Consider the following 22,885-nt stretch of genomic DNA (forward strand, 5'->3'; position numbering starts at 1 on the left):
ACTTTGGGGGGCCTGGGTAGCTCAGTGGTAAAATACGCTGGCTACCACCCCTGGAGTTCGCTAGTTCGCTAGTTCGAATCCCAGGGTGTGCTGAGTGACTCCAGTCAGGTCTCCTAAGCAACCAAATTGGCCCGGTTGCTAGGGAGGGTAGAGTCACATGGGGTAACCTCCTCGTGGTCGCTATAATGTGGTTTGTTCTCGGTGGGGCACATGGTGAATTGAGCGTGGTTGCCGCGGTGGATGGCGTGAAGCCTCCACACGCGCTATGTCTCCGTGGCAACGCACTCAACAAGCCACGTGATAAGATGCACGGATTGACTGTCTCAGACGCGGAGGCAACTGGGATTTGAAACACTTGATTTCTATCACAATTCCCATCTGGGAATGTTTTGTACATCAAATAGTGTTAAGACGTCCTTTCTCCATAATTTTATCACTAACTACGTTTCCATCCAAGGATTTTTTGCGAAAAAAGTTTTAGCACATCAAAATAAAGCTGATGGAAACACAAATTAATCGCTAAAATTTCACAAGTGTCGACATAATATTTTTCCATTTAATTCTAGTGCATAAACTCTATGACGATACTTCAAATGTCGTGAAAAACTGGTCTGGAAACTTGGCATTAATGCAAAAATGTAGTGACACATGACACTGATAAGCCAATTTGAAAGCCAATTTATTGTACGTGATTATGGATTGATCTTAACGGCATATAGATCTGATGCTGCAAATATAACACTTCCAGGAGTGTCAACACAAATATCTCGTATCATGCACATCGACAAGTGCATGGAGAACAAATGAATGGCCACTCTTTGCGATTAATTTTATCATGGTAGCCATCCATTTATTTATTAAAGTTGCTTTTACACACCATTCAAAATAATAGACGGCAGTCACGGAATTAGCCCACAATACAAAAAACATATCATTTCTGTACACACAGATGTTTTAAATTAAAAATAAATACACAATACTAGGAGAAAAACATCAGTGTGCTTTTTTGGAACACTAACATATAAACCAATTCTATAAAATTATTGTTTAGTTTACTCTTGAAAAAATGCCGGCAAAATTTCTTGTATTAAATTAAATTACCAAATAAAAAAAGCATTAAATGAAAAAATAAATTACCAAATGAAAAAAATAATATTTTTAAACCTATATATGCCTTTTCTTTACACAAACTTAAATTAGCTTTACCCTGTTCTGTAGACAAAAAAGTCAGCTGAATGACATTCTCAGAATGTTCTACACTTTTTTCAAGAAAATAAACTATCAGAACTATTTGCCAATGCTGAGTTCACTTTCAGAAAACTATCTTTTGAACATTTTAAAACATTTAAATATTTTAAATCTAACCCTCTTTACCTCGGATCGCATTTGCTGAGCTTCTTCAGAAAATGTATATTGCATTATGGCACTAAAATTAATTTGAGATGACAGTCAAGTTCAGTTGGTAATAAAGTTGCTGGAGAAATATGCGGGACATAATGCAGTTGTGATGGCGATGCTTTAGATTAGATGATTGTTCAAAATAGCCTATTGAATATCAGGAATGTATCATATGTAAACCCTGATATTACACCACATAATTTTTTCTTTATAGCTGTGCACACAGCATATACACATCGATGGATGGTACTTATACTAAGACTGAAAGTTTCCCCCACTACTTGGTGCAGGTTGCCAGCATGAACAGGGCCATGACGATTCGCTTTTGGGTCAGAACCTACGATAGGCGCAACATCAGGACCAATGTTACAGTCCTATCTGAAGGACAACTGCTACCTTTTGATTGCAATTCCTCCTCTTCTGATTGCTTTTTTTTGTGAAATTAAAATGACAATAAGCTGGCTAATTTCAATGAATTGTCTCAATACTCTCCCCATTTTACCAAAACTTCAGAGGAAAAAAATTTGGGACATCTGGGAAGCGAATTAGCGATAAACACACATTTCTGTCTGGAAACAGCTTAAGGGCAGATTTCTTTTTAAATCAACCAAAACTTATGTGACAAAGTGTTTTTTTTAGGCATGATGTCATCACGCACACCATTTTTATCGATAAAAGGTTTCCATTTGAATGGAAACAGGCAGAAGACGGCAAATTTCGCAAGATTTGTTTTACGCATTTTCACTTTGTCGATAACAAAATAGCACGAAAAGTGAGTGGAAACTAGGCTACTGACAGGGAAGTGCTTTCAGATATTTTTTTATTTACTGAGATAACCTCCACACCTCTATCATAGGAGAGAGCGTAATGGCCAACTAGCTTGTTCTGCCCATAGAATGTCTATGGGACCGCGGCGTTATGCTGTTTTATGCCAAGCATGTAGGTTCACTTAGTAGAAGGGATCTGGTGCTGTGGCGTGTGCGTCAGTGTAATGACTCCGGGTGGACACATTACAAAGTTTCCGCCAATCACACCAGTGTTTATGCTGTATTAACGGCAAATGCGTTAATCGCGATTAAGATAAATTAACGCGTTAAACTTTTTTAATTAATCGCATGCGTTAACGCGTTAATTCTGACAGCTCTAAAAAAAAATACAATTGATTTAAAGTTGTTAATTACACATACAAAAACAATATATTTAAATTATATTGCTAAATATTCAGATGTATGCAAATATATAATTTGTTTGAGAGTGTAGGGAGGCTGACTCGATTGCGCAATTCACAGTGTGTCATGCCAGTAGGCGGTTGGCCATGATTCTCTGATTGGTGCAGTGGCGGTTCTAGCTTGTATGATGCCCTGTGCGAAACCCGCTTCAACATGCCCCCAAAGATGCCGCCCTGGGCAACTGCACATGTCGCCCATGCCTAAATCCACTACTGGATTGGTGGATCTTTTCTCTTTAGAATCATGGGTAGTGTAGTTCTTTACCAGGAATTCGGCTAATTAACATTATTTCTGATGGCTTAAACAGAAGCATATGCCATCGATTAACAATCTCAAAGCTCAAAGTAGGTCTGCTTTAAAGATTTGTAAATTATATTTAAAAAATCAACTCAACTATGGAGAAAAGGAATGGGTTTTTATTTCCAGAACCAGACTGTTCCACTCTATAGAGTTTGATGTTAGCATGTTGCGAAGCAAACAGTACAATACTCTAATTAGCAAAATACATAGCACACACAAATATGGCATTAAATAATGAATTGTAATTAGATTTAACCATTTTAATCCATACTTTTTTGTATTTAATTAAATATATATTTACATATAACAAATATTTTTCTTCCCTCGTCCGCCATATTGGATTTATGTTTTCACCTGCAATGCATTCTGAGATACATGCAATGCTGCATTTGAATTTGGCCAAAACAAGGTTTAAAAAAGATGACCACCTTTGTGAACAAATTTAACATTGGGAGTACACCTATGATGCATTACAAAACCTCTGAAGGCAGCTCATTAGGTTTAGGAACACAGCATTTGTGTCCCTGCTGTTCAGACATTATGATAATCTGATAAATAGTAAATAGTTATTTTTGAGTAAAATCCATGTTAGCTACAACAGAACAGTACCTTCATGAAAAAATTTAAAAATAATCTATTCTGAAGGGGGAAAAAATAATTATAATTAGCATCATAATTGTGTAATTCAAGTTCAAAAGTGGTTAGCATTGCAGCATCTTCAAATTGTGCCTTCAAGCTATTCTAAAAATGTATGTATTTCTCAGCTCAACTGATTCTCATTACATTATCTTATGAAGTAGCAAGTCTGCCTCACCTTCCCAGAAGACTGAATGCCCCTTATTACAGCCAGACAGACAATTATCCAGGCAGCCAGCAGGGACAGAGTCATCTTCCAGTTCAGACCCCCGCTGTCAGCAATTGTGCTGGTGATGTTCAGGGTCTCGCGGTACCAGAAGTACGTGGTTGCTGAGCTCTTCTCACACTCTGGTTCCACAACTACCCAGATAGAAGGAAACAAGAGAGACAAAATCAGGTCCATGTCTATCTTTAGTGTATATTCCTTTATAACATTGCCTATATTTTGATTCCACTGCTGTGTTGCACAGCGTTGCTTCTGAGTAAAACAAGTAAAGTAAAACAAGTAAAACTGGATCATTGCATCTATACTTCTGTACTGTATACAGAGTTTTATTAAATACAGTTAGGCCTATATATGAATATTTACAGGGTGATCCTGAATTCAACTGGTAGAGAATGGCACTAGCAATGCCAAGGCTGCGGGTTCAGTTCTCAGGGGATGAATGGATGTAAGCTGCTTTGTATAAAAGTGTCTGCCAAATACATAACAATAAATATAGCAATTCTTTTAAGTACTAAATGAAGACTAAAAGCATAAAGATTTTCCAAATAGGAAAAGAAGTAATTGTTGTGAACTGCTATACAATTTAAGCAGCACACTTTTGAGTTTTATTTGTTGTCCGTGTCAACTGATTTGCAGTCACATTTTTTAATGTCCTGTGACTGGGTAGGCTCACATAGCCTGCATTCAGGTCTCAGCCTCTGTCTGGAACCATTCAGGCTCTGGTCATTCACCAGAGGACACTGCCGTGAGGCATGCTGGGAAGCCTCAAACACACAACATGCCCTTGACAACAAAGCTCATGAATAGCATTATAGGAAATGTGACAAGGTGGCTAAAGTGACTAGGGTTGGATTTTATTTCAGAAAGACTGCAGTGTTGCAAGTTATCAACAGACACAAATGGTGTTTCCAAGAGACTGCCGCCTTCTTGAGGTCGACTTTTGTTGAGGTCAAGAGCAATACGAATAATCTGAATGGGCATAAAAACAGAACTCTTCGAGGGTTTCATGCATTTGATGGACGATGAATAGAAATCTCTACGGTCTAAGGAAACTTCTTGCGGTATCAAACTGGATTTTATTTGTTTATGAAAAATACTTGACCAAATGAAATGTCTCATGAATGATGACATGATTCCAATCTTTACGCACATTAAGTGAGAAACTGCAGAATACTCACTGGCTTGGCTGCCATTCCTTCGGATGGGACAGTCGCTCCAGGGCAGAGGATACTGAAAAGACTGAAAAAAGTAGAAGATGCTCCAGCCAATGATCACATTGTAGTACAGACCCACAAAGCCACACACCTGCATGGAAAAAAGAGAAAATATAAGGAACAATGAAGGATAAAGAACAAATGGTGTTGATTAAAAACTATTAAGTGGTTAAGGAGAGAATACTGACAAAAAACATAGACTGATGCATATTGTGCACTAATATGGCAAGAGGTGCCAAAATCTGCCAGTTGCAATCTGATTTGCTGGCAGCTACGCAATTTATGGGAATTTTTATCAGTCCGCTGGGTAAAAAACTTGTACGTTATCAGGCTGCTACAATGAGCACTTCCATAAAGGATCTAGTCAATGGATTTCTTGACATTTTTGAGGTTCATGGCATTAAATATTTGAAAGATGTTCATGAGTTTAGCAGTTCATAGTAAGTAAACATGGTTTCTTTAAGCACTACTGTGTATTCTGCTTTGTTTTCAGAGTTATGCCCTTGAAATAGTTGGTATTTATTTTGGATGAACTGCGATACTATACACAAAATCTACACACATTTTCCACTACTTATGTATTGTCTGAGTAAGCTACTATGTTGTTGCATGCCAGTCTATTAGTGTGGTATCATCAATTTCAGATTTACACCCTATGTCATGGACAAAATAGCCAGACTGACCCTTCCTGGCTAAGAAGGTAATTTTAGAATAAGCTACAATGTGCATTACACCTTATGCTGATGGTCAAAAATCTGGCTGCATGTCTAGGTATCATCTAATAAATGGTTGGAGTAATCGCTGTCTTAGTGGCTATAATCTCAAGACTTTAACACACTTAAAATCCAATAGCTTCACTAGATTTATACTGTCCATAAATAGAACAGAAAACAGTTAGGGCATCTGCTGCCTCTCAGGAACAAACTGGGAGACACGTGGTTCTCTAATGTCCTCGTTGCACGTGCATGATGTGTAAATTGTCTGCCAAAACTGCAGCACCCCTTGCTGAAAATGTGTTCCCACACCTATGTGACTGGGTATGTAAATTTAGTATTAATCATATCTCATTTAATGATTTATAGCCCAGAGTGTTTTCCAGTTTAGTGAATAACTGTAATACATGTTATATGTGAAAACATGTGTAATGAGAATTCTACTGTTTTAAACTGCAATAAATGTTCTTAAAGCCTGGTTAAAACCAAGTAAAGTACTGTGTGATTTAAGCATGTTAAATGCATAAAATGCTGTGAATGTTATTAGCATGTATTAAGTATGTGTTGAAGTATATGGTTAAGCTAATGCCCTGTTTGTATATTCTTTTGACATTAGCCTCTACCATATTTAATTTGTTGTATTTCAGTGTTTCATAGCAGATACAATACGGCCACATCGAACTGATTACCATGTGTGTACCGAGGACTTGAACGAGCGTGGGGTGAAATTTATGTTTCTTTAATAAAAAACAAACGTGCTGGAAATATGCTTATGAGTAGTTTTATGAAATAACTTTTTTATTAAAACATGAAAAAACTTTTCAGTTGAGAGATGTAAATGAATTTTACTATTGTTTATTGTGCATGCAGATTATATTTTAAGTTGCTATAAGATGAATCATGGTTTCTGGTGAGTTGATCAAGACTAATTTATTCTCTTTATATGCTTAAGACATGTTGAACACATTCGCATTTGTGCATCAATGTCTGTATTGGGTGCTTTAGGTGCAAAACTTTGATTTAGGAAACTTATCCAAGATGCAATCAACATTTGTCTGTCATAAGCTATTTGACATGCAGGATCAGAGAATGAAACACTGATGACAATAAACACATGTATTATTTTAACTTAATTGAATAAAAGGTAATAATCAAAAATATGCATTCACATATGTCTTTATTTGAATGTTTCAGCATGAATACCATGACACTGGGATGATAGAATTACGTACTAGTGAAGTCATTCCATGATGATGTAAAAGTACTGCTGAATTGTTTTATTGAACCGGTTCATTGAAAAAAAACATCCGAAATAAATGGTTTGCAGAAATGAATTGGAATTCCCATCACTAACCAGAAGTGCTAACTTCTTTGAATTTATAAGTCTCATGCAGACTATACATATTTTGTCTCATGCAATATATACAGTGCGGTACAAAAGTCTAACACCCTGTCTACACCGGGCGCTGACACGGCCCGACGCAACGGCTTGAGGCTGTCTACTCTGGACGCATCGACACGAACATTCTAAACTGTTTAATTTGTGTAGTAGCGCCAGCGTGTGCATCGCAAAATGGAACGGGACACCCGCTTCTTGTCGGCGCACTGGACCCACCACAATGGATGCTTCCTGTGTAGACCGCATCATTGATTATAATGGGTTCTATGGCTTTTGACGCAATGCAACGTGACACTCACTTCCGGTGAAGACAGGGTGTTAGACCACATACAAAATCTGGAATAATAAAAAAAAAAGTATATGTATAACTGTATATATAAAAGGCAGGTGCAAATAATGGCAGATTTTATATGCACCCCAATTTATATACTAACATAGGGGCTTAGCATGTTCACTGTAGCATGTTTATTGTGTTTTTTGGGTCCAAAAGTAACTCTACACCAACCACTATCCCTAAAACTAAGCCAAACCTTCCCTTATGAAAATTAACCATGGTTAGTGCAGTCATGGTTACAACAAAGTTGCTATAAAAAAACCATGGTTAATTTTCGTAAAGGTTAGACTGCCAAGACTTTTGCAAAAGGAGAGATAGGATCTAGTGACAACCAATGCCGAACCGCAAGAAAAAAACATCACCCCTTTGTGCCTGGATCAGGAAGGGGACGTGTGCGATCAACACACCCGGTCCCTTATCTGAACTCCCCGACCTTCACTGTGAAATCACTGCAAGGAAACCAACCTTTATTTTTATTTTGTTATTATAAGCAGTATTAAAGAAATGTTAAGAGTGGAGACAGGAAACAGAATGGGCAAGAGGGTGGATTAGAACTCTGACAAAAAGAGCACATACACACTGCTTTTACTCCCCATACCACTGCAGCAACACTTGTGCTGCACTTAGTCATACATTTCCAGTTCCATCAGACTATTGGGGTGCAAGTACAAGTTATAACATCAAATTAAATGACATTGACCATGTTACAAAAGGTCAGATTTTCTTGCTTCCGCTGAAGCACACAAGAAGCTCTTTGGAACATTCTCAACTCATGCTGGGATAACATGTATCCATGCATCTATGCCAGTTCAGTAGTTCGCAAGTGAATGTAATCCTGCTTAGAGGATAGTGTAAACGTGTGTGGCTTGCTGTCCTGGGTGAAGGGCTCGAGGCTTGAGGGTTGACCCGAGCTTGAATACCCCCCCAGACTTAGATTAGTTGTTAATAAATAGATAGGAGGAGAAAGGGGAGGTGGAGGGATGCCAGAAGACTCAACACTATGTAGAGGCAAGCAGCTGTTTATATACGCTAACTCTGGTGATGTGATTGGTCGGATTAAATTACCTTGCTCCTCCTGAACCAAGTTTATAAAACTCCATCTCGAGTGCGTGCTGTCATTAAAGAGGCCTATTATGCTTTTTGGAATTTTACCTCTTCTTTAATATAGCTGTTTGTGCATGTAAAAGGTCTGCAAAGTTACAAAGCACAAAGTCCACGCCAAAGGGAGTTACTCTCTCCCACAGAAAACACTGCTCCTGAACTGCCTGTAACACCTGGTTTGCAGTCCAGCCAATACTTCCTATGTCTACGTCACTATGTAACAAATTTGCATAATGCCCGCCTCAGGAATACGCTGCTCAGGAAGCCTGGGAGCTGAAAAAAGGGCGTTACATTTCTGACACACTCTAAGCGGTTGACCAATCACAACAGGCTGAGCCAGCTGACCAATCAGAGCAGACTGGGCTTTTCAGAAAGGGCGGCTTTGAAGAGACAGGAGCTACAACAGAGCGTTTCATACAGAGAGTGAAAAGTGGTGCTGCAGCAATGTACAGTATGAGAAAAAGAACGTGTTTTTTGAACATTAAAGCATGTAAACCTATTCTAGTAGACCCCCAAAATAAAATTAAGAACCTGTAAATGAGCTAAATATGGGCTCTTTAAAACAAATGGGGACATCAAAAACACTAAGAAATTCTGATATTTACATAAATTTTTTATTTTAATTTTTCACTCCAATTGCTAATAATAATATAATTTATAATGAGATAATGATCATCAACCATCATCTCTTAAAAGCCCTTATTTTCTTGTTGACTTGCTAAAATATGTCAGATTTCCAGCTGCTTATTCCAGGGAAATTAAAAGTAAAGTTCAGGTGCTGCTGAAATTGAAAATAAACATATCTATAGTGCTCAGCTAGGCTGGTATTTTCAGATCAAAACCCATGTAATGGGCTGTATGACTGTGCACATTTTAAGCTGATCTAAGAATAGCTTCATGTAATCGATGACTCAGAATATCTGGTGAATAGCACTTTTAGGCCAACGACTTATCAAAAATGAATGATTTTATTCGTCCCTTTATGGGAAAAGTGAGAAAATAGTAATTGGCCTGGAGGGCATGTGATGACCTCCTCATTGCGTTGTGACCCATTGTGTTGTGACCCTTTTCTCAATAATGTATCAGCATCTGAACTATAGGATCTCAAAACTCCATCAATCATGCAGTCTGAGCTGACATGCACCAGACACTGACAAATTTGATGTCTAGAGTTTGCAAGCCATGAAGAATGATTAAATTTAGCCTTGGCCATACAGCTGCCTCTTTCATTCGGTTCCACCATCATTTCTGAAACTTAAAGCTGAATTGTATCATTTTGATGTTAAAATATTTTCTCCTTACCAACTTTAGAGTGAAGACTGTAAACACTGTGGCTCTGTTTGAACATTGGTTTAACCAGTGGCATTAGTTTGGGCCATAACTATCTAATTGTCTGACAAATTATTTTAAAACAAACATCTGGTGCCTACTGATGCCAACTGAACCTGTAAACCCTGTAATTGTATTATTTTATATAGATGGGCCCACCCAATGAGTAACTTTAGATCAATCAAGAAGAAAACAAGAAGTGATTCCTCAGTTGTGTCTTTTTTACTAAGATTTCAGTCCACTACTCCAACCAGAATGTTATTCACTCACCATCAGGCTGGACACTCCAATCCCACCGAGTCGTGGACAAACATAATTCCACACTCCAATGCTCCCTCGACGGATCCTCTGGCCAACTGCCAGTTCCAAGAAGAAGAGTGGAACGCCAATAAGAATAAGCAGGATGAAGTATGGAACAAGGTAGGCACCTGTAGAAGGGACAGCAACACTTGTAAACACAGAGAGTAATGTCCTCCTTGCAGCAGTTTTTTTTTTAATGACCAATCATTAGCCCAATTGGCCCAAGATCAGTCACGTTACTGCACACAGGGACCTCACTTGTTTTTCATTTAGGTTATTGCCTCCATGCCTTTGTTATAGTATATATAGATAAAATGTGACAAATCATCTTAAAATATCTTTATATTGTTAATCAAATGATACATTAGTGGAGTATATAGGAATTTCAATCAATGAAAATGTGTTGCACACATTTTGTCCAAGAAATGAATAATCTGTGGTGGTATGACATACTGTATTGTATACATTTTGAACAGGAAAGTACTTGAACATATAACAGCTCTAAAGGACATCTTGGAAGGTCAAGATACCAGTTTTGCCTTGTATGAATTTTGTTCCATGGCAATTTTTTGCCATTCTTGGTCAATATTTTGGTGACAGTTTTTAAATGCAAACATTCCATTTGCATAACTAGTGTTTTTCTGTAATTGTGATATTGTTCCAATATGGCAGTAGATATGCTACAAGGATGCTATACGATTTCAAATGGGCCACAGTTTGACCTAATTGTTTGAAACATAATATGGTGTGATATTATATCATATGGTGAGACATTGATTTGCAGATAGCACAGCATGATAAATGAGTCACAATTAATATTTATATGTCTTTAAGAAATACATTTAAATAATATCTGCATTAGTTCAAGAACTCCAGCTACCCACACAATTATTTATTTCCTTAATTCAGACTTTAACACTCTAACATTCAAATACAAGGATAGAACCAATGTCAGCCAAAGGAAATGTGGAAAATTACATTAATTCAGGTGAAAATATTGCAAGAATACTGCAGCTGACTGGACTTATAATTTATATTTGCAACTGGAATGTTTCTGGATCACTGCTTTCTTTATCTTTTCCTTTAATTTGATTTTATTTTTTTTTGATAACATCTTAAAATAATTTGGGTATATTATTATTATTATTATTATTTTATTTAATAAATTCTAACATTTATAATAGATTGTTTCACTCTGTTATTAAAATCCCATGTTGTTATGTAAAATCAGATAGTATGGCATTCAAAATAATTTGGTAAACATATTTTTAACAGTAAAAAAGGGCTAGGTTAAAAAATGATGTCCCCCATCAATCAAAAGCATCTTGATTACAGGCTGTAATTACAAAATTACAAGGGACAGTATTGGTGACGGTGTTGATTTTTTCTGTTTTTAACCTATGTGAAACAAATTGGATTAAAAAAAAAAACAATTATCATATACCAAGTAAAAAAAATAAAAAAAAAAAATAAAAAAAAAAGAGTATGTGAAAGAAAACTATATAATTTTCATATATTGTTAGAGAGCTATGTCTTGCTTCTCCTAAATTTTTAACACTAAATGTCAGCACCCAGATGTAGCAGATATTTTCAGCTATAGTCCAATGACAGCATGAGATTTAGTTGGCATGAATGAATGGACAGAAGCCTTGAATAACACAATAAAACAGCAAGCCATGATGCTGCTGAACCTTTACGTCAAGCAAGCTCCATGGCGATGAAGAGTTTGGTCTGAGCAGAGCAGGTACACCCTCATCTTCCTATTTGCCAGTCAGAGAATAATCTGAAAATAACTGCTTCTATAGACAAGGAGCTCACAGTACTGACAAATGACCACAAATCCATCCTCTTGAGAGTTTATAAGTATAATTAGAGCCAGGCATGATCACAGCTCAGCCCTCCCTCAGCCTTTGCATAGATCCGGGTTATGCCAAAGGACTGCTTGTTATCGGATTGATTGCAAAATTTCTTTTGTGTTTGATGTTGCTTTGTAAAGGCTTTTTATCTGCAGTTTATTAATGCATGTGACTAATGAAAAGGAAATAGCAGGTCTTGCACAGAGGAGATGAGACATGAGGAAAGAGAAAGTACAGACAGATGGAAGAGAGAAGATGGAGAAAATGAGGGTGCATAACGGAAACAAGGCCCTCTGGGATACATGCATTGTTGCTAGACAAGCAGGGACAACATAAGACAATCTAATTAAGGTGTCAGGTTTCACTTTCAGATAATATTAATGTCCACATATAATTTTTAGAAGCTTGCTTCAATAATACATTGATTTTTTTCCCTGATGAAAAAACCTAGGCTGGTTTAATGTTTGAGTAAAAAATATAAACTGAAATTAAGTAAAGCAACTAAACTGATTAAAGCAAATAAACCATTTCCTATTGTTCTAAAATGTGATGGTGAAGACTCTTCTGTGAGAGAGTCTTGTCTTCAACTTTTGCCCCTCCATGAATTCGCAGTGTTAATGTCCACTAAAACAATTGAAAATTAAAATGAGATGTACTTGAGCCATGTGCTAGTGAGACGTTTTTCTAACAAAGACAATCTGGGACTATTATTTTTTTTAACCTAAAATCATTCTAAAAGATGTCTACAGTATGTTACAATACTGACAAAACAACCTGACCAGAGACAGTGATACAGCACAGTACATTTCAGATTAAGGGGACACATGAAGAATAATCCAAACAGCCAAGGAGCAATGGCAGCACGTAAATTATTAGACAATGTGAAATCACAAATCAAGGCCAGGCCTTGACTTTCCTGTTTTTAAACAGCTCATAACATCTGCTGCCCTAAATAACACTGATACCGTCAGCTCAATAAATTTAGAGGGACCACAGAGCACAAGGCACTCAGCTGACCCCAAAAAAAGTCTGTCTCAGTGGAAATTTTACAGCGTCTCTTTAAAGAGAGTAATAAACAACAGTTAAAATGGAATAAGTTGACTCTCAAATGGTTACAAATGCTACTATTGAACACAAGTGGTGATTAACTGTGCAAGACAATTATTCTGAGGGCCGCAAATATTGCAATAGTTCACCCAAAAGTAAAAATTCTGTCGTAATTTACCCATATGTTATTCCAAACCTGTATGACATACTTTGTGGAACACAAAAGCAGATGTTTTAATGAACACAACAGACTGTCTTTTCAATACAAAGGCAGAGGATAGTGCCTCACTTTAAATCTTAAAAATTGTGGCTTGTGTGTCATAATATAACTTCTAATTACTTAAATATTCAGGGACATGGGGGAAGAGTAAATTATGACAGAATTTTCATTCTTGGGTGAACTATATCTTTAAACAACTCTAGACACCAGATGTCCAGCCAGTTACTCACCTCCTCCATTCTTCTGGCAAAGGTAAGGGAAACGCCACACATTGCCCAGGCCCACCGAGAAGCCCACCTGGGCCAGAATGTACTGCAACTTACTGTTCCAGGCAGGGCGACCATCTTCCAGGTCGGGGAAGATGTCTGGCTTGCCTATGGGTGGTGCGCCTCCTCCCGCCACGTTCATGCTCATCTGGCTGCTCTTGTAGTCCATGGGAGCCTCCAGTGCCAGGAGGTCGGCCACAGACTCTGTGACATGCTCATTACTGTGCTCGTGCTGAGTCACTTTACTGCTCTTGGGCATGGTTCTGCCGTGTCGTGGTTATCCCGACAATTAAAGGTGTGAAAGAAGAACAGGGCAGAATAGAGGACAATAGTTTCCCCTTTGGCTTGAGGGAGACAGGTGTGGAGAATAAAGGTTTGTGCTCTGGTGAAAAGAGCACAGAGATGAAATTATCACCATGGAGGCCATAATATACACCAGAACATCATCCTAATTCATGACTATTTATGTTACATATAACAAAATAATAATTTCCACAATGTGTTTTGTTTGGTTACTTATTGTTATAGCTCAAGCCTAAATATAATTGTGGGTTATTGAAACATAACTATCTAATGGGAATTGTGCACCCAAAAACTCTTTCATTATTCACTCACCATCATGTTTATCCAAACCTGTAAGCTCTTGCAATACAACAACATAGTTCAGAGTGACCAGTGGTTGTCAAGCTCCAAAAAAGTAATGCACAAGAATTGTGCACTGTATCCCAAGCTTTCTGAAGATTTGTGTGAGGAACAGACCAGAATTAAGATATCTACTTATAATCTTCCCCACCTTCCTGGTTTCTTCTTTTTGGCACTCAACAAAATTCTTCAAAAATGTCTACTTTTGTGTTCCATGGAAAAAATAACAGCATATGGGATTGGAATGACATTAGCGTGGGTATATAATGATAGTATTTTTATTTTTTAGGTGAACTATCACTTAAATTATTGCATATGGTTAGACTATAGAATACATTTTTTTTGCCAGAAGCTAGGCAGTCTGTTTTAATGGAAGACTTGGCAGGCATTGACAGGACAAATGGTAGGATTTGTCTGACCCTGCATAGACCAGGTTTGACAGGTATTTTAAGAGAAAAATTGGTGTAGTCTTCAATTAATGGATAAAAAAAAAAAAGAGCTCTTCATCCATGATGTCAACTTGTAGGCAACCCCTACATCGTTTTCAGAATAGGGATTTTCAAATTACGAGTAAGATAAGATATGTGGAAAAAATAACTTGAAGAGACTTTTGGAACAAAAATTGCACACAGTCACACCTCAGTTGTGGATTTTGAAGCTTTTGTGTCTTTTAAAAATGCATGTTGCTCACCCGTTGCTAAATAAGGACCCCAACAGTTGTCCATTTCATGAAGCTCGTAGCTCACATGCTGATGGTAGTTGTCTTTAATTAGCATTGTGATAGCAACATGCATTTTTTTTTTTAAACGCAGCAGCTTCAAAATTAACATGTGCTATTCATGTTCTAGAACAAAACGTAAAAATGAAGTAATTTTAACCACAGGCCTTATTTTACTCATAAATCTAAAACCGCAATTATAAAAAAAAAAAAAAGGAAATTTCTTGGACTACAACCTGAACAGCTCTATATGTGCAAGATACTACCTGCTAAAAAAAAGGAAGCCACTGAAGTGCCCTACAAACCATTAGAACACTTTTTTATAATAAATCTGGAAGAGGTGATGAATAAGATGAGATTTTTATCACCTGAAAGACTAGAGAATGTAAAGACAATGGCACCATCTTTGCTCTTCCCACCTGTTTATCTTTGGTAATGAGAAGCAGCCTTAGGTGCAGAAAAAAAATCTATACAGCTTATCTCAAATACAAGAGGACATTGCTGTGTTGCTAGGTGATGCCCACCCACCGCCCATGACAACCTACACACCGCATACCAGAATGCCTTAAATCAGCCTGGAAGACCATATGGGAAGGACTTTTAAAACCAGACTTTTCCACAATAGACCATTTCACGGACTATTTGTCGGTGTAAGGAAGTGACGTCTTCGTTCCATGAACATTTCCTACTAGTTGTCATAATCCAAACAACAATGGAAGGCACTTCATTCATAGTGACTTTAACATGACAATCGTTATTAATGTTAACACGATTGTCATAAAATATTATTATTAAAATGTGGACCGTGTTGTTCAGTGGCTGAATGCTCCCTGGATGCCTGGAACCACCGGAAATTAAAGTGATTAGATCTCTGAAAAACAACCACAAACGGACGCATGAAATGCTGCAGTGAAGCGAGGCAGCTGGATGCATGCAGTAATAACAAATATAGCACACATCTTATCTCTGGTAGGTGAACGAAATTTGTTCCAACTAATTATAAGTTTGAGAGTTAGAGCTCTAAAAGTGACTATAGATCGCTCCCATTATAATGAATGAATTTGCACCATGAAGTCATTTAATATTACATTTAGCAAACACTTTTATCCAAAACGACTTCCAAATTAGAAACTCAAAAAAGAAATCCTTATCTTGTCCAGTTTCATTAACAACGTTTCCATCCAAGGATTTTTTGCAAAAAAAGTTTTAACGCATCAAAATAAAGCTGATGGAAACGCAAATTATTGCTAAAATTTCACAAGTGTTGACATGATATTTTTCCGTTTAACTCTAGCGCATAAACTCTATGTCGATACTTCAAATGTCATGAAAAACTGGTTTGGAAACATTTTTTTGTCGAGAAAATTGCCATTAACACAAAAAAGTAGTGTCACATGACAGAAATTACCCCAATCGTTAGCCTGTGTTAATCATGACGACATACATCCTTGAAAGCCAATTTATTGTACGTGATTATGGATTGATCTTAACGGCATATAGATCCGATGCTGCAAATATAACACTTCCAGGAGTGCCAACACAAATATTTCGTATCATGCACATCGACAAATGCATGGAGAACAAATGAATGGCCACTGTTTGTGATTAATTTAATCGCAGTAGACATCCATTTATTTATTAAAGTTGCTTTTTCACACCATTCAAAATAATAGATGGCAGTCGTGGAATTAGCCCACAATACAAAAAACATATCATTTCTGTACACACAGATGTTTTAAATTAAAAATAAATACACAATACTAGGAGAAAAACATCAGTGTGCTTTTTTGGAACACTAACCTATAAACCAATTCTATAAAATTATTGTTTAGTTTACTCTTGAAAAAATGCTGGCAAAATTCCCTGTATTAAATAAAATAAATTACCAAATGAAAAACGTATTAAATAAAAAATAAGAAAAATTACCAAACGAATTTTTTTTATATTTTTAGACCTATATATGCCTTTTTCTTTACACAAACTTAAATTAGCCGTTCCCTGTTCTGTAGATGAATAAAGTTTATAGTCTTCTACTTCTACTCTTCAAGACTATAAACTATCAGAACTATTTGTCCAGTGAGTTCACTTTCAGAAAACCAGCTTTTGAACCTTTTAAAACGTTTAAATATTTTAAATCTAACCCTCTTTACCTCAGATCGCATTTGCTGAGCTTCTTCAGAAAATGTAAATTGCATTATGACGCTAAAATTAATTTTCGATGATAATCAAGTTCAGTTGGTTGTTAAAAGTTGCTGGACAAATATACGGGACATAACGCAGTTGTGATGGCAATGCTTTAGATTAGATTATTGTTCAAAATAGCCTATTGAATATCAGGAATGTATCATATGTAAACCCTGAAATTACACAGCATCAGTTTTTCTTTTATAGCTGTGCACACGGCGTATATACATCGATGGATGGTACTTATACTAACACCGAAAGTTCCCCCACTACTCGGTGCGGGTTGCCAGCTTGAACAGGGCCATGACGATTCGATTTCGGGTCGGAACCGATGGCAACCTGCGATAGGCGCAACATCAGGACCAATATTACAGTCCTATCAGAAGAGCAACTGTTCCCTTTTGATTGCAATTCCTCCTCTTCTGATTGCATTCATTTGTGAAATTAAAATGACAGTTAGCTGGTTAATTTCAGTGAATTGTCTCAATACTCTCCCCATTTACAGGGACATTTTTGAGAAAATATGTTAACTCAGAGCCTTATTCAAAGGATCCAGTAATGATACCGGACGTACTCCATTGCCAGTAGCGTTCTAATTCCTTTGTTGTTGTTTACATCCTTGAAATGGTCTATATGAAATTGCTAACATGTGCATTGCTTTTGTTACATGGTCAATGATTTCATGATGACAGACCATCAAAGAACAATCACACACTGGCTTTGAACTTTTGTACTCACTGTGAAATTTTGCAGAGAGTTCGTGTGCAAAACAGCTTGTGCGGGCAGCAGGCCAGTCAATTCTATGTCATCATTATTGGAAGGGATTATATTTCAGTGGGGAGCAAATTGATCTAAAGAGTGCTGCTCACTCTGGGTTCTTAGTCGGTCTCATTTTGCTATGTATTGAAAACATGGATGCTAATCACTCAATGAACAGGCTTGGTCAGCTGATGGTGAGGAATTCTGAGCAGCCAGAACTACAAACACACACAAATCTAAGCCTCCCAGCTAATGATTACATTTTTCACCATTTTCCCCAAGAATACAAAGTGTGGTGCTGATCAGAGCCTACCTATGGCTTCTCCTACCAATAACAGTCTCGAAAGCTAAATATCCTATTGATTCAACAACAAATTAAAATTGGAAATGCGTGTATTTTATCTGACCCGGTTGCTAGGCAATGGAGCTGGATGAAATTCTCACATCTCTGCCTCCTGTAAACCTGGATGCTCTCTATATGAGCACAGTGAGTGACAGCCCATATCTCCTGAAGCAAAAGCCCATTTAAGAAACACATCCATCAGTGAACCAAATTTTGTCAAATTCTTGAAATATATATGGTGAGTCACAAGAAGATGATTTCATATTAAGCAAGCAATATCTCATGTTTAAAAAAATAAAAAAATAAAAAAAAAGCCCAGACTGCTATGATACATGGTGAATCAGCTTGCATGTTGTGGCTACAGTTGGGAATTCTGAGGAAATTCATGTGTCTATCTCCAGTGTCTATCCAAGAATCTCATAAAACAACTGTAAATACCTGTTTTTGCTCAGGAAGTAAAGGGAGAAACAAATTGAAGGCAGAGGTTATAAAGACCTGTATTTGGGGAGTTGATCACGATTTTAGATTTTATTTTAAGTGAAATTTACATGAAAGTATATGGAATGTGTTTCTTATAGTCCTTTAACGGGTAACCATTTCTTTGTAGACTACTTTTTATTAGCATTTTTTAAATCAAATTTCTGCCTTAAAATGATCCTGTGGTGTGACAAATGCATTTGTAAAGTACAAACATTGCATACAGTCTACCAATTAATATGAGGCCATAAAAGCGGCATAGATTATAATAAATATAAACAAATGTTGAGGGAAAAAAATGTGCTAAAAAACTTAACAAAATGCAGTTTCCATTAGTTTTAGATGGACTATAGTCCACCATACAATAGTACACCACAAGGCATGTCAACTTCCCAAAAGTATGTCATGTCAGCCACTTACACTGAAAACCCTGATAAGTTGACTTTACTCAATTTAATTGAGTAATGGCGTCTCCAAAACTTGTGTAATTAAGTCAACTTAACTTGGTGTTCATATAGAATGAACATAACTATTTAAGTTAAGGTAACTAGATGCAAGTAGATTTAACTCAGAGTTGCTATTTAAATATTATTGTTTCTACTTAATAATTTTTAGTTGAATTTACTCAAATTAAGTTCATACAATAACATAGCTCAAATAAAGAAGATTCTAACCAATTCTAGGTCAATCATTAAATAAATGTTTTCCTCCACTGAAATGCAAGTACTTCTGAATGTACCTGTACTTCAGTTGCACATGCACAAGGCGAAATAAAATATAGTGAACAGGGTCCAACTTGACCAAAAGGGACACAGATCATCCTAATGGTGACATAACACGAAACACGAAATTTGCAACCAAACAACATAAATAATACTGCAAAAGAGCTAAAACCTCAAGGAATTTAATGCCCTCATAAGTTCCATTTGGCAAAGGAAACATAGTTAAATAATTCATATACAAGGGATTTTACAAGGGGCTGCGAGCCCAAACCTTGACATTTCAAGTAATGTTTTACTAAGACACCTTGATTTTTCCAGTAAGACAACATTAAGGTTTACAGTATTTACTGTTAGTGTTGATGAAAAATTCCATTTTTTCTTTTCTTTTCTTTTTTTTTCGTTTTAGTGTTTCCACAATTTTACCTTTGAATTAACTTCAACATAGTTAATTCACTTTATAGGCTACATAAAGTAAATATATATATATATATATATATATATATATATATATATATATATATATATATAAAAAATAAAACAAAATAAAATAATGTAATTAAATCATCTGCATCTTTGTCACGTTTAGGCTAGTAACCACTCGACAGTTCAGGCGTCAGTTTCATCTGAAGATGCGTCTGACTGCAGTCATGGAAAATGATACCATTCACCCTCTCACATTTACTTATCTTTCAAAAACACTAATCAATATGAGCAGTATGTTCACGTTAGTTTAAAAACACAAGCACGTGGACCCAACGGAGCTTAATCGTTGTCACGCATGTTAAGGGTACCACACGTCGTGCAGCATCCTCAAGGTCAAATATTTGTGTCACTGTTGCCCTAAAACTGAAGCGCATCAGATAAAACGAGACAACCTGTAAATAATCGGCAATTCACCTTTTATAACTGGTGCGAATTACCAACACGAGCTGTATGTAGAGTGATAAAATGCTCTATGCATGATTATTAAAATACAAAATAAGGTGTCAGAAACGCAATCATCGACTAAAAAATCTCGTGCACCTTTAATCGTGAGAGCGACTGGTAAATGAAGAGGAACCAGTATAAACACAGCAGACATAATTCCTTTAAAGATCAAGAATCTTCTTTAGATAAAACCAATCAATATTCAAATCTACAACCCAAACGCTCTCAATGTGAAATCAATCGTTTTACAACAGAAGGTAATAAGGCGCGCGACCACCTACCTTAATGGATGTCGAAGAGATAGGATAAGATGCAAATGTGCTCATATAGATCTCAAGCAGTGATATGAACCTGGAGTATTAATCTAACGGCTCCTATACAGTGTTTTCTCGTTGAGGCACTTGATGTGCCGTTTCCGCTAACACGACTGAACCAGTCCAGAAATGCGCAGAGTGCGAGAGCGCGCTGCCTGACGCAAAGCCCACCGTGCGCAATTGTGTATTCTTTATCAGCCCAAAATAGTAAATTTGGGGTCACAGTGACACATCTGTGGGCGTTGTCCGCTATGAGACTTCTAACCAACCTACTCCTTGATTTGTCCTCCAGCGGTTAAAATTCAATGAGCAACTTATGTCTCTCGGCACGATTGGTAGAGAGCAAATTACAATAGGTGTACGCGTGAGTCACGAACACATTCATACGTCAGCAGATACGCGTAATGTGCGCAACCCATCCCATCCAAATTTTGATGAAATACCTTTTTGGGATTGTAAAGTTCCGATTTATGTGCTTATACCTCTGAAATTTACAATTTATTGTTAAGATCTCTCAGTGGGGATACAGTTGTGTCTTATTTAGTTCTTTATAAGGTTGCTTTCCACTTTATAAGATTGTTTTCCACATCTAAATCAATAAATTCTAGCATCAAGCCGTCAAGCAGTGAGAGATGACTGCCTAAAATCTGGAGCTCTGAGTCTATTGATGTTTTTCCAATCCAAGAATAGACTGTGTCTGCTATCAGAAGGGCTATTTCTTCACACCTGCAGAGAGTCTGATTGTGTCTAGCTCATTCTTCTTCCTGACATAAGGGGATTTATACTGTCCTTGGTTCTAGCTGGTCTGGCTAAATTGAGTTTCTTTTCAATTTTGCAGTGTGAATTGAGATGGATATCACAGATAGCTGATTAATGTCTCTTAGCAGATGTTTTTTGAAGCCATCCCATTACTCACATGTCTGCACTCCTGTAAAGATACAGTAAAGAGTAATTTATAATGGGTAGCATAACAGATGTGGAAATGCTTAAATAAATAGTCTGTGTTCAATACAAGTTTGCTTAATTGCCAGCATTTGTGGCATTGTGTTGATTACCACAATAAATAATTTTGGCTCACCCCTCTTTTTCTTTAAAAAAAATAAAAATCGAGGTTTCAGTGAGACTTACAGTGGAAGTGAATGGGGCCAATTTTGGGAGGGTTTACAGGCAGATATGTGAAACTTAACATTTTATAAAGTACTTACATTAATTCTTCTGTTAAAACTCATGTATTATTTGAGCTGTAAAAATTGTTTAAATCATATTTTTTTGTATACACTTTAATAGTTGTTTATGTCTTGTGGCTATACTGTATAAACAGATTTTTTAACATTTGCAGATTGGCCCCATTCAACTTCCATTGCCAGTGCCTCACTGTAACCCAGATTTTTGCTTTTTTTAAAGAAAAGGATGGACACGTTAAAATGCATTTTTGTAGTAATCAACATAATGCCACAAATCCTGTTGACTGAGTTTAACTGGTATTGAACCCAGAATATTCCTTTAGTGTCAAATACAATATATGCTAGTGATCCACAGTGGCATAATACAATGGCTGAGATTTAGTAGCATGATGGAAGCTGATCACAAATCAATCATGGAAGGTTCCTAAAGGGAATCTGCACACACATATTTTTGCATCATTCAAGAAATTCTACATATCTTCTGCCCCTTGTATGTTCATTTATGAAACTTTATTGGCTATCAATAACAGTGTAGTACTCTCAGCTCTGTTTAATAGATTTAACCATGTTTAAATCTTTCAGAACACAACAAATTTTCCCCAGCACAGAAAATGCAATAAAAGTCTGCAAGTTCTGTCTGGGCCTGTTCAGTCGGCATGGTGTCAGTCATTGAGGTATATTCTGGTGATGTGTTTTTGTGGGAGTGTGTGTCTGCAGAGAGTAAACTCTGAATATTTTGTCCCCTGGATGAGAGACCAGTGCCCACACAAAACTGTTCATCTGTGGCTATTGTTCTGAGCCTGGAACAACAAACAGGTAGTTGCGCATAAGCCGGATATGTGTTTGTTTGTTTGTTTGTGTGTGTGTGTTTGTGAGTGTGTGTGTGTGCTTGGCTCACTTCAGCAGATGTGACCCAGAGATGTGGATGTTAAACACTAGAAGAGAGCCATTTTTAGGGGTTGGTTTGCATCTGAATTGAGGCAACTGCCACCTCACTTATCTGCTTTCATTGTATGAAAGGTACAGTATTTTTTCAGCATTACAAAG

The 22,885-nt window shown here is 36.9% G+C and overlaps 1 protein-coding gene across 1 annotated transcript in view; it reads right to left on the reverse strand.

Moving 5' to 3' along the window:
- LOC127424499 (sodium-dependent neutral amino acid transporter SLC6A17-like) overlaps window positions 1-20,927 on the reverse strand; it is a 32,819-nt gene extending 11,892 nt beyond the window's left edge. The window contains exons 1-5 of the mRNA XM_051669783.1: window positions 20,622-20,927; window positions 13,533-13,950; window positions 10,150-10,307; window positions 4,968-5,094; window positions 3,742-3,923 (exon numbers count right to left, since the gene is read on the reverse strand). Coding sequence (XP_051525743.1) covers window positions 3,742-3,923; window positions 4,968-5,094; window positions 10,150-10,307; window positions 13,533-13,827 — 762 coding nt within the window. The 5' untranslated portion in view covers window positions 13,828-13,950; window positions 20,622-20,927. The remainder of the gene's footprint in view (window positions 1-3,741; window positions 3,924-4,967; window positions 5,095-10,149; window positions 10,308-13,532; window positions 13,951-20,621) is intronic.
- Between the last annotated feature and the right edge of the window lie 1,958 nt (window positions 20,928-22,885).

This window comes from Myxocyprinus asiaticus, chromosome 33, assembly GCF_019703515.2.
Source record: "Myxocyprinus asiaticus isolate MX2 ecotype Aquarium Trade chromosome 33, UBuf_Myxa_2, whole genome shotgun sequence".
NCBI classification, from domain to species: domain Eukaryota; kingdom Metazoa; phylum Chordata; class Actinopteri; order Cypriniformes; family Catostomidae; genus Myxocyprinus; species Myxocyprinus asiaticus.